This window comes from Nicotiana attenuata, unplaced genomic scaffold, assembly GCF_001879085.1.
Source record: "Nicotiana attenuata strain UT unplaced genomic scaffold, NIATTr2, whole genome shotgun sequence".
Classification (NCBI taxonomy): domain Eukaryota; kingdom Viridiplantae; phylum Streptophyta; class Magnoliopsida; order Solanales; family Solanaceae; genus Nicotiana; species Nicotiana attenuata.
The window spans coordinates 113,833-127,746 of NW_017671669.1; the positions used below are offsets into that span (position 1 = coordinate 113,833).

At 35.2% G+C, this 13,914-nt stretch overlaps 1 protein-coding gene across 1 annotated transcript; it reads left to right on the top strand.

Moving 5' to 3' along the window:
* The first annotated feature begins 1,757 nt into the window (after nt 1-1,757).
* Nucleotides 1,758-3,604, top strand: LOC109209594 (aldo-keto reductase family 4 member C9-like). Its single transcript, XM_019372901.1, has 5 exons — nt 1,758-1,823; nt 1,921-2,096; nt 2,451-2,694; nt 2,971-3,150; nt 3,261-3,604. Exons 1-5 carry the CDS (start codon nt 1,758-1,760, stop codon nt 3,486-3,488), a joined length of 894 nt encoding a protein of 297 aa, XP_019228446.1. The 3' UTR covers nt 3,489-3,604.
* The last annotated feature ends 10,310 nt before the right edge of the window (nt 3,605-13,914 follow it).

The following is a 13,914-nucleotide window of genomic DNA, read 5'->3' on the forward strand; positions in this document are numbered from 1 at the left end:
TTATATTAAACTTGTACCGGGCTCCGGAACCAAAATACGGGCTCGATACCAACGAGATCAAACATTAATCAATTTCTTTAAATCCTTATTTCAGTTTAACAATTTCTAACAAAAATTCATTACTCGGGCTAGGAACCTCCGAATCCGATTTCAGGCATACGCCCAGGTCCCGTATTTTACTACGGACCCCCCCGGTACCGTCAAAACACGGCCGGGTCTGTTTACTCAAAATGTTGACCGAAGTCAACTAAAATCAACTTTTAAAGGCAAAACTTATTATTTTCTCAAATTTCCACATAAAGGCTTTCCGGAAATGCGCCCGGACTGCGCACGCAAATTAAGGAGAAATAAAATGAGGTTTTGAAGGCCTCGGAACACCGGATTGGGTTCTAAAACGCAAGATGACCTTTTGGGTCATCACAGTGGATTAAAACTTCGTTTCCTAGTGAATCGAAGTTCGACTTGGGGCAATTTTTCGGTGGTGAGTTCGACGATCTCCGCTGCATCATAAAGGTACACAATTCGTTGTTCTCGCTCCGTGTTTTTGATCTAACAAAAACTTAAAACACTTATTAAAGTGATAAAATTATAGCTGTAATAATTAGAGTGGAAAAGTATATACAAGATGATTAGTAGCAAAGTTTTTTTTTCATAAGTTGTACTTCTATAGCAGTCCAAATATACATCAACAATAACAATAACAACTTCATTATAATCTCACAAGTGGGATCTGGGAGGGTAGTGTATTCACAAACCTTATCACCTTGTGAAAGTAAAGAGGTTGTTTCTGATAGATCCTAAGCTCAAGGACAAAAGAAAAATAAACAGTAACAATAGTAAGATAAGATGGTAAGATGACCGAAGCGAAACAAACATGTAATAATAGAAATCTAAGAATAACAAAATATAAAAATAATACTAATATTACCGGTATGAGACAAAAATACGCTCGACTACCAACTAACTTTCTATACTAATTCTCGACCTCCACACCTTCATATCAAGAGTTATGTCCTCGATAAGTTGCAGTAGTATCATGTCCTGCCAAATCACCTCTCTCCGTAACAGACCAAATATATAAGGAAAAATACTAGGGAGGGTGGCGCTAGAAGGAAAAATTTCTTTGGCCATTAACCCTGCGTAGGTTCATGTTCAGAGTCAATTCAAGTTTTTGTTTAGTTAACATTGTATTAGTAGTATTAATCAATAAATCAAACTTCTTATTGTCAAATCATAAAATATTTAGACTGCTCTTTTGGTTCATCTACTCTCCCTCGAGAAAACAAAGGGGGTCTCCCTATTCTTCTAATACTTCCAATTTTGGGCGATTTGACTTCATTAGTGCACCACTTTTTTACTTTAAAATATAACGGGCGGTTTTAAACTACATTTCTTTCATATTAAAATGGAAGTCAGCGGCATGACCTTCTCTTTTATCCTAATATAAATTGTTCCTTTTACATTAGTTTAGTGATTAAGGCCAGTTGGGCCGTCCTCCAGATATAGCGGCAGACAAAATCTGTTGAGTAATGTATTGCACCGTCGCATCCGAAGGTTTTGACTTTTCTTTTCTTTTTTTTTTCGAGGTCGAAAGAAAACTATATAAACTGAGTGTAAAGTCAGTGGTTTCAAGCATTAGCATATACTACAAATTAAAGTGAGTGAGAACGAAAAAACTGAGATAAGAGCAGTCAGAGAGAAAGATGAGAAGCTATCAGACAATGCTAAACAATGGTGAAATCCTACCAATTATAGGTATGGGGACTTATTCTGGCGAAAGCGATAGAGAAATTACAGAGAGATCCATTAGAATGGCGCTAAAGGTAATTAATTAAATGCATTACTTCTCTTCTTCAGGTTTCATTAATTTATGGTATGTTTACATGGAAATTATTTAATTTGGGTTATTGTTTCGAGCAGATGGGGTACAGGCATTTTGATACAGCAAAAATATACGGTTCTGAGCCGGCTGTGGGAAATGCATTAAGACGATCAATTTCTGAAGGTTTAGTGGAGAGGGAAGACATTCATATCACCTCTAAGCTATGGTCAAGTGATCACAATGATCCTGTTTCTGCACTTCACCAAACTTTACAGTAAGCGCCCATATGCATGCTTTTTATTTACTCCCTTCCTCCGTTCCATTTCTGCGTGGTACTATTTCCTAAGTACGTTCTAAAAGGAAATATACATTTCTATATATATTTGAAAACAATTTAACTTTAAAATTCTCATTTTACTCTATAATAGCATGTTTTTATAATCAAATAAGTCAATTTTATAACCACAACTTCTTAAAAAATTCTTCTTGTAAAAAAAAAAAAAAAACTTGGTGTCTACTCAAATTGAGCCACATAAATTGAAACGGAGAGTAGTTATTTTCCAGTATAACCTAGGTCGACCAAAGGCGTTAGCTTCTGACAATAGTACTTAAACTAATTTTTCTGCAGGAGGCTAGGGATGGAATACATAGACTTGTATTTGGTGCATTGGCCAGTGGCTTTGAAGCCATGGGTTGATTATCCAATTCCCAGAGAAGAAGACTTTGAGACATTAGACATGGAGAATACCTGGTCTAGCATGGAGAGGTGCTTAGAGATGGGTTTGTGCAAGTCCATTGGCGTCAGCAATTTCTCATCTAGAAAAATTGAAGACCTGCTGGATTTTGCTTGTGTCACTCCTGCTGTGAATCAGGTATATAATCTTGCAACGAGTTTAAGTTCTATGCATAATCAGGTTATTTATTATAAATAAATTTCAAGTAAATATTGGTAACTAACCTCCTATCACAAGTCAAAAATTGCCGTGGTTGCTTGCTTCTAATCTATATATATATATATACGCAGTCTTGTAAACATTTGAGATTCAAAATTCTGAATTAGGTATCTCTTTAGCTGGCCAGCGTTGACCAGTTTCTTCTTCTGCAATTGGGCATGATATTTTGATACTAATTAAATACATGGGGTTCAGGTGGAAATGCATCCAATGTGGAGGCAAAGAAAGGTGAAGGCATTATGTAGGGAATATGGGATTCATGTAAGTGCCTATTCACCTCTTGGTGGACCTGGAAATGCTTGGGGAACTACTGATGTGGTTGATCATCCCATCATCCAATCTATTGCCCTCAAACATAACGCAACTCCAGCTCAAGTAAGAAACGTCTCTAAACAATGACACGCGCACACACACAAAAACGTGCAAATATATACTACATTACAATATGGAAAAATAACTAATTGTTTGAATTTTTCTTTTATTAGGTTGCTCTAAGATGGGGGTTGTCCCAAGGATCAAGCGTTATAGTGAAAAGCTTCAATCCACGAAGAATGAAAGAGAACATTGGAGCCCTTCAATTGAAATTAGACGAATGGGATTTGCATAATATAAATAAGATGGAGGAGAGGAAGATCATGAGAGGAGACTGGCTATCCAATGACACTACAAGCCCTTACAGAACCATCGGGGAACTTTGGGATGACGAGATATAATTCTATCTCTGGAATTGGCCTTTTGGCCAACTCTAAATGTAAAGATAGAACATGCATGAATGTACGTGCTACTTGCATATATTTCGATAAAAGGAAAAATCCAAATTTTTTCCTCATCTATTATTGGAAATGATTAAGATTACCTATGTTATACTTTAGGTCATTTATATCCTTGCTATTAGCAAAGGAAATTTTACCTCCTATAGCGAACTATTACACCCTATTTGAAGGAGCACACGATAATCTACACATTAGATAGCGCGTAAATTGTAAAACGAGAACTTACTTGTTCTTCGTGAAGCGGAAGCGAAAACGGATGAATCGCGGCTGGAATTACTGGTTGGCGGTGGTTGTCACGGTGTGTTGGAGCAACCTCCAATTCCACAGTTTAAACCCTAGTTTAATTGTGGGAGAAGACTAAGCGTAGGAAAAAATACTGCTCAGAGTATATTTTAGTGTACACACTAAGTGTACTTATATAAGTAATATTAGGATTAACTAATAACCCAATTGGGCCTTAGAGCACCCCTTATGGGTGGACCCAATATTTCCTACATCTCCCACTCACACATAATGGGAGTGCTCATCTAGCGTGAGAAATATATATTCTCAACTCATCTCCTCAATCATTCATACAGGGAAGTAAACCGTGCGACCAGCATACTGTGAGAGCTAAGTGCTATACATCTGTTAGGAGTATATAGCCTCTCATCGAGCGCAAACCTGCAAGTAGATCATAAAGTATGCAGTACCCTAGATCATATAAATCACATTTGATATAGTCTCAAAATCTCATATATCATTATTTCTTGTATTCACAATCATAACTCATAAGTTATAATTGGTGCACCAATGAACACAAATAAATAAGATTTCATCAATAATCTTCCTCTTCTCATGATCCCCTTAACATTAGTATGAAATCTTTTCTAGATATGCTCCGCTTGACCGAATTTGTGTACATGATCTTTTGGAAACACACTAAGATAGCTAACATCACACTAAGTCTCAAGTATCTGATCGAAGTCTCTAAGGGTACAAAATCTTAAGCTATCATTAAAGCTCCAGGTCTCACACAACAATAAGTTGAGAATGGACTTATGTTAACCCAATTGGTCGACATTAGCACACATGGTATGAAACATGTGCTACAATATTTTCTCCCCTTTCCCAAGGAGTGTATGCCTTTATCTCATAAAGAATGTTGTACAGATGATATTTAGACACCATAAGTATCTAAATTTGAGTTCTTTGATCTACAATATCATTTTTAACTCACATCTGGCTCACAAAGTAGAATAGGTGAACGTTTTTCACCCTAATGACCTTATGTCATTGTTAAGTGACATTCTAATTTTAAGCGAATAGCTCTCAAATTATCCTTATGATAATTTTGCTTAAAACCATGTCTCATCTCCTCACATCACTAAGATAAGGAGGCAGTTGCATGTGTGAGAAGGCCAAGTTCTTTTCAACCCGACATACTTATCAAAAAAATAAAGAATGCACATAACATTCAAACGATAAAAAATTGTATGTATGTAAATCAACTTTTTTGATAATCAAAGAACATCATTTGTGAACACGGGAAAATAAATAACAAAATAAAGTATCTCAGAGTCTACGCAAGCCTTGAGACCTAGTGTATCTCACAAATGCATCTCTAGACAAAGGCTTGGTCAATGGATCTGCTAACATATCTTTTATAGACACATACTTCACATTCACTACCTTGCGTCTAACCATGTCTCTCGCATAGTTATACTTGCTATCTATATGTTTGGTTTTACAATGAAACTTAGGTTCCTTGGTGAAGGATATTGCTGCCTCACTTTCACAGTAGACTAATACTAGTTCAGTATTTTCAGCGATATCTAACAAGTGCTCCAAGAACTTTTTCAACCAAACAGCTTCTTGTGCTGCTGATGCGAGAGCCACATATTCGGCTTCCATCGTAGTTAGTGATACACATGATTGTTTCTTACTACTCTATGATATGGCCCCATCACTGAGTAAAAAAACATATCCTAAGGTAGACTTCCTCTCGTCTAGATCTCCTACATGGTCAGCATCACTGTATCCAACTAATCGCAGATCCTTGCCACCTTGATAACAAAGGGCATAATCAGCAGTTCCCTTCAGATATCTTATGATCCTCTTTACTGCTTGCCAATGTGCTAAACCTGGGTCGGTTTGATATCTACTTACCAAGCCAACTGCTTGACAAATATCAGGTCTACTGCACACCATAGCGTACATTAGACTTCCGACAACGCTCATATAAGGAACTCGGCTCATTCTTTCTGTCTCTTCAGGAGTCTTAGGACACATCTGACTTCCCAAAGTATGGCCTTTACTGATAGGAGTTTCAACTGAGCTACTATTTTGCATATTGAATCGTTCAAGAACTTTTCTAATGTAATTCTCTTGTGAGAGATACAATAGTTTCTTTGGACGATATCTTGAAATCTTAACTCCAAGAATATATGCAGTTTTCACCCATATCTTTCATCTCAAATTGAGATGATAACCATGACTTTATCTTGGTTATAAACTCCTTATCATTTCCAGCTATAAGTATGCCATCTACATACAATGTTAAAATCACAAGCTTGCTTCTTGATCTCTTGGTATAAACACAATGGTCTTCATCCATCAAGGTAAAACCATTGGATACAAGAACATTCTGAAAGCGTATATACCACTGCCTTGAAGATTGTTTGAGGCCATAAATAGACTTCAAAAGTCTACAAACCTTTTGTTCGTGGCCATTTTCAATGAAACACTCAGGTTGTTCCATATATATTTCTTTATCTAGTTATCCATTGAGAAAGGCGGTCTTTACATACATCTGATTGTAATTCAAGATCCAAGTTTGCAACAATAGCTAGAACCAGGCGAACTGAGGTAAATCGTACAGCAGGCGAGAAAGTCTCTTCATAGTCTATTCCTTTATAGTGTGTATACCCTTTCGCCACCAGTCGAGCTTTATATCTCTCAACGGTGCCATCATCCCTGAGCTTAATTTTGAAATCCCATTTGCTCCCAATTGCTTTGCGTCCTTCAGGGAGGTCAACTAGTTCCCAAACTTTGTTGACTCTCACAAACTCCAATTCATCTTCCATTGCTTTTGTCCTATTATCCTTAGAAGGGCATGAGAGAGCCTCTTTTACATTTTTAGGCTCGTTTTCTTTTCAACAGCAAATCGTCAGCGAGGAATCTTCTTACGAGAACCACGTCTTACTTGTGATTCATCATTGATCCTATTTGGGTCAATGTTGCTCCCACTCGGATCAAGATCATTCATCCTGCACCCACTTGGAACAAGATCCATTTGGTCACTTCCACTAAACGTAGAAGGATTACTCTCATTCGCATCTGATGATGAAGGAGGTCATTGATGAGAAACTAATTCATCATCTACTAAAATTCTCCCACTCGAATTAAGTGATCCTTGTACTTCTTGATCCACCATCTCAAATAAGGTTAGGTCTTGACCTACCTCTCCCTTCTTAGGGAACTCATCCTTTAAGAATATGACATCTTGTGATTCAAACTCAGTTACACTCTCACTGTCTTGCTGACCTATAAACACATAACCCTCTGAGGTTTCAGAGTATCTTATAAAGATACTTTTCTTTTCCCTCGGGCCCAATTTGCCATATTTGTGAGAGGAATCATGTGTATAGGCAGCACAACCCCAAGGTTTTAATACACTCAGGTCGGGTTTTCTTCCGTTTCATAACTTATATAGAGTAGTAGTAACTGATTTTGTAGGCACTCGGTTAAGCGCAAAGGTTGCAGTAAGCAACGCATCACCCCAGTAACTAATTGGGAGGTTAGCGTGTGCCATCATTGACCTAACCATTTCTAGGAGCATTCTATTTCTTCTCTCCGCAACACCATTTTGTTGTGTAGTATTTGGGATAGTCAACTGATGAACTATTCCCTTTTCATCACATAAATTATTAAATTGGGTTGATAAGTATTCACGACCACGGTCAGTTCGAAGAGCTTTTATCTTCTTGTCTAATCGATTTTCTACTAAGCTCATATAGCATTTGAAGCAACTTATTGCTTCTGATTTGTGGGAAATCAAATAGACATAACTTCGCTTGACCAAAAGGTTTTCTTGCAGATTTTCTAGCTAGACAATTTTCACACGTGGACAATTCCGCATGTTCAATGCTGGAAAGCAAACCTTGTTTTTCTAACCTTTGCATTCTTTGTTGCCCAATATGACCAAGTCTAGCATGCCATATGTTTACATCACTATCATATTTTTGTGAAGAAACAAACATAGAAAAACTAGCATTATTGACACGTTCGGGACGTCTGTCCTTGCCTTTTTCAGTCTTTGATCTTTTAGCAGGCTGAACTTGAGGTGGCCCTCTCTTCTTTTCCCAGTTCCTTTTCTTTGAATCACTCTTGGTTTTGGAGGTTGTTTTCATGTGCAACTCAGCTATTGGCTTTGCAGCCTCAAGTTGTTCCTCCTCTAACTCAAGGTGTGTCCTGAACATCTTTCAAAGTTGTGATTCTTTCATTATGGGTCAAATGCATTTTCATATGATCCCAAGAACTAGGTAAAGAGCGTATGACAACTTGGATTTGTTGTTCATCAGTGAACACATGACCAACATCTTTCAACTCCCCGATCATATTTGTCATTTGCCTTAGATGTGTTTTCATTGAATGTTCTGGGCGTTTCTTATATGAGTCAAATTTGATCGTTAAGGATCGCAGCCTTGCAGTGGAACAAGTACCAAACCTTTTCCTCAAAGCATTCCAAAGATCCATAGCTCTTTGGTGATCCTTAAACTCCCTTAGAAAGTCGTCATCTAAGTTGTTCAACAACGTAATGCGAGCAATGGAGTTCTTTTTCTTCCGACTGTTATAGGCTTCACGCTCACGCCTATGCTGAGCAGTGTTGCCTTCCTCAGGCTCATTCATGACATTGTTAATAGTCTCCAGAGCCTCTTGCTCCTCTAGCACATACTGGACTTTCAAGCTCCAGGATTCATAATTGTCACCATTGAGTTTCAACCCTTTGTTGAGCTCAGAAACAATGTTTCTCGAAGCAGTAGTCATTCTTTAACAAAATAAAAAATAAAATGAGGATCGAAAAAAATAACGCAAGCCACGATGTTCAACATACATACATATTATGACAATAAGCATCAATTGATTGAGTTAATAAACACATATATTAATCATAGAGTCGAAAGTTCACTAAGTTCTCAATCATCGACCAAAAAGTAAAATATTATAAAAATTAACCTATTCAATTATCTAGCTAAGCGTCTTAATCATGTTTAAGACATTATAATTATCTAATCATGATTTTACAATCTCATGTGGATCATAAGTTAACAAATAACTTATATTAGCATGCAAATAAAATTAGTGTCAAACTAATTAACATTTATTTCATGCTATACAAATTTACATAAAAAGTTTACTTTAATGTTAAACTAATTAACATATCATACATGTTAAACAAATTAACAAGTAACTATAATGTTAAATAAATTAACATTTCAATCATGTTTAACGAATTAACAAATAAATATAATGTTAAACAAATTAATATTTTAAAGCATGTTAAACAGCAAATAAATTTAATGTTAAACAAATTAACATTTCAAGCATGTTAAACAAATTAACAAGCGAGTTTAATGTTAAACTAATTAACATTTTAAAGTATGTTAAACAAATTAACAAATAAATTTAATGTTAAACAAGTTAACGTTTCAAGCAATTTGGACAATAAAACAATTATAGTTTTCATGAAAAAATATAAATACAAAATTTATATTCTGAAAAATTAAGTCCATATGACTATTTTAATAATCTGGAATTTACAAAGAACAAAATCTTTTATAATTTTTAATTAGGCAATGAGCCTAAATAAAACAAAGAGAGTGCTGCCATTTTTTTTTAATTTTCTTTTTAAGTAAGAAGCCCAGCAACTCTTGAGCCCAATTCCTTAAAATTGCCAAAAAATTTAGGAATTTTTACCTCTTATAGCAAAGGTTAACACCTTATTTATTTTAAATAAATACCATTTTAAAAAATTATACTTTATAGATACATTTTAAGGTTTATAGCAAAATATTTAATTTTGGTTACCTCCTAGCCCTAAGCCACAAAATACGCTAATAAGTTACACTATTTTCTTTCTCTCTCTACTTTGATACATCCCATTCTCTTCCCCCATCCCATTAAAATTTCCGATCTCCTCCTCCTTCCACCGGATTTGTGCANGAGAAACATTAAAATATATATATATAGAAAGTTGGGATTAGCATAGATGATGTGGCATGCCTCTAAAGCCAGCAAATCTATTTTTCTTTTATCTCCTTTTTTTTGGCATTTTACTCTATTTTTTCCCTACATTTACGTTATTCTTTTAAGAAGTCTAGATGTCATTAGTTAACAGTTCTGGCAACCTTTTGCAAGCTAAGTAAATGGAATGTTTTAATTTGTAATATACTTTACTCCTTCAGTTACGAAACTTTCAATTTCCAAGCATTAATTCACTTGGACGTTTTCTATAGCTAAGAGCAAATTTAATAGAAAAAAGCAGCATGATGGGATGGACATGATGGGTGCGTTCTAAAAAGAGGCTGCCGGAAAACCTGCCCGGCTTTTGGAGGTGTTGAGATGCAATGAAGGTAAATTAAAAATACCAAATGAATTACTTTCTTAAATATTTTTTATAAGTTTCCAAAATCTCAATAACGTCATACTCGGCAACTAAGGTATCTATAAATTGTGATAACGACTTTATATATGTGGTTATTATTATTATTGGTGTTGTTTTTAGAAGTATTGGAATGTACTCTTTCTCTTCTACCAATCATGCTTATCTACTATCAATTGCATGATTAAAAGCTGTGATGGGCTCACCAAGAGGATTATTTTCTTTTTTTTCCCTTTCTCAGGTTTGAGTTGAGATGCTTTGGGCCATTTTTGTTTTGGATGAATTCTCAGGTAAGTTTTCTGTCCGTATCCCTCTTCTTTGGTCGGATACTTGTACTAAATTAATTTGGTGGTATTTTAACCTACTGTTATCTAAAGTGGGTGATAATTGCAGTTTTTGCTCCTACATGCTGGCTTTTGAATCATCCACATAAAGGTCATATTCTAATGGTTCCTCCGAAAATGTCATTGATCTTTCGGCAACGTCGAATCTATATTTAATGCCAAATTAGCAATTTGTATTCTCTAATATGTTTTTGTTTCATAATTGTCTCTGAGTTTACAGGTCTGCTACTCTTTCCCCAAGTCATCAACGATTCACTCTTTAACAGCTATATCTTGTAGTGTCTTTATCGTTTATCACTTTCTCCCTTTATTGGATAATCGAGCCTATTTATTAAACCATTGGACATGTTAGACATAATTTTTCTAAATGAAATGGAAAATGTCAAAAGAAAACAAAATTTGTACTTTCGGATTATCCAGTTGTAAACTACTTGGCAAAGTTGTGGAGAGTGCTTGAGTTGATTAAAGAATTCCTCGAGCAAAATCAGTTTAAAAATATTATCAAAAGAGGAAGAAACAACATTTTGTTTTGGTATAGTGCTTTGCGTGTACACTGCATGCAGCTAATGCTGGGTGAAAGTGATGAGAGATTTCCCCCATATATATGTGTGTGTATGCACATAAACACAAATTGAGTTCAATGAAAGCCAATATATTTCACTTTTATTAATTATTTAAATTTTTAACAAAGTTTCCAAAGATGAGTTATAGACGATTTTTAATGCTTTTAACGTTCTTTTTGTTATTTCGTGCAATAAATATAACCTAGATCTTATATATATTTTCACTAAAAATATTAAAAACATGAATTAAAGGAAAATCGTACACTTGAGATAGACTCTGAAAATATCAAAAATTATAAACCACAAATTCTCTTTTCCAATTGAGAACACGAGAGAACATATCACTACGGAGTTAAAAAAAGTATTGAATGATTCGATTTCAATTTATTTTACATATGTATTTTTTCCTTGTATCTTTGCTTTTAAAATATTCATATGTATATCTTATCTTATATATTTGTCATTTTTACTTTTTTGTATATAGTGTACTTAGAAGAAGTTTTAATAATCGCACGAAGCGCGAACAAGTCTACTAGTCTTAATAATAATAAAATGTTATTAATTGCGTACACGTTCGCGTGACATAGTTACGATTTTCAAATAAATCGAGGCATGCGTTCGCGCAACTTCGGCCAAACTTTCTTAATACTAACAAAGCGTGATTAATTGTGTACACGTACGCGTGACATGATTCTTGACGCGCCGAACGAAATGAGTACACATACGGGTGACTCGTTTCAGGTTAATTTCTTAATTAAAGTGGTAAAATGAAAAGAGCACATAGGTTCTAAAACACGTAATTAAACAAATTTATTATGCCAGGTGTGATTAAAGCGACCGTGCTAAAGCCACGGAACTCGGGTATGCCTAACACCTTCTCCCGGGTTAACAGAATTCCTTACCCGGTCTTCTGTGTTCGCAGAACATAAATAGAGTCAATTCCTCGATTCGGGATTCTAAACCGGTAACTTGGGACACCATAAATTATTCCAAGTGGCGACTCTAAATTTGAATAAATAATCCCATTTCAATCATTGTCACTTTAATTGGAAAAACTCCCTTATGCCCCTTTCGGGTAAAAAAAGAGGTGTAACAACAATTTCTACGGCTGAACAAGTAGCTTGTCAAGTATCTAAAATAGCGAGTCCATTACTTTACGTGAGTCTAGTTTCAGGTCATAATGCAAATTAAAGCAATTGAACGGGCAAGAATAACGCAAATAATACAATTAAAGCATGGCGTGAGTCTAAGTCTACGGGGACATAATCAGGAATTCTAGCATACGCACGGACACTCGTCACCTCATACGTGCGTAGCTCCCACAACACGTCGCACATAACAAATATAACACTTATGGGATAATTTTTTCCTCACAAGGTTAAACAATTTTCTTCAAAAATTCATTTCTCGGGCTTGGGACCACGGAATTCATTTCCGGGCATATGCCCAAGTCCATATTTTTCTACGGACCCTTCGGGACCGTCAAATTACGGGTCCGGGTCCGTTTACCCAAAATATTGACCGAAGTCAACTTAAATTCAATTTTAAAGGTAAAATTAGCATATTTATCAAATTTTCACATAAAAGCGTTCCGGATATACGCCCGGACCGCGCATGCAAATCGAGGTGAGATAAAAGGTGGTTTTTAAGACCTGGAACACAGAATTGACTTGTAAATGGGTCATCACAATATTATCATAGTCTTTTGTGGATTTTTCGCTCGTGACAAAAAATTCTTTTTTTGTTAGTAGCATAGATCCGGTTGACTCGAATTTTTGTAGTTTAATGGGTTTAGATTTTTATTTTGACCAATAAATTTAATGGTATATATATGTATATAATTAAAGAGCAATCCATGTTAAATAAAGGGTATTTTTAATCCTTAAAATAATATTAGTGGCAATTGTATCCAATAGGTGAAAGAAGGAGCATTTTTAATCCTAAAAATAACGTTAGTGGCATTTGTGATCCAATAGGTGAAAGGAACATTTTTAAGACATTTATAACAGGCTAAAAGCATTTTTTTTACGCTTTAAACTATATTTCAGGATAAAAAAAAAAATGAGGTTTCAATAATAAAGACTAAGCCACGATTGTTAATTAAGTATTATGTTTTTACTAATTTCATTTCACTACGCACATATAAGGTAAGTATACTATAACTTTATGCATCTAGTAAATATTAACATTATTCAGCATCTACATATGGAAATATTGAATAATTGAATTTTATTTAATACATTCATATAGTGTAATGGAAGTTGGATGATAAAATAATCTAACACATCATACATTGTTATTGTTAAAATGTTAAAGTAATTACTATATATAACTTATTATCAGCTTTATGATCTAGCATTTTAGTACAAATGTTAAAATAATTTGTTTACCGTGAAAATGGTAACGACAATTAAATTTATTAAATGGGACTCTAAAAATACGTGATCTATTCCCAAGCTAGTTTGTTAGAGCAGGTGATGCTAGTATTATGAATTTTAACGATGGGGGGAGGAGATAAATGAGGTAACGATCGAACCAAAGGGTCCGCTACCCGGGCGTAAGCTTGGCCGATCGGGACTTCGAGCTCGAGCTTGGGTTGTCGGGAATACTCGGAAGCAGTATAAAAGCTAGAGATATAATCAAATGAAGCTACTTATAACTGAAATTGAATTATACTATGAAGAACACATGTAGAGGCTAAGAATATCGAAGTATCCTTAGCATCAGTGAGAGCCAATAAGTATTAGTAAGAAAAGAGAGAGAGAGAGAGAGAGAGAGAGAGAGAGAGAGAGAGAGAGAGAGAGAGAGAGAGAGAG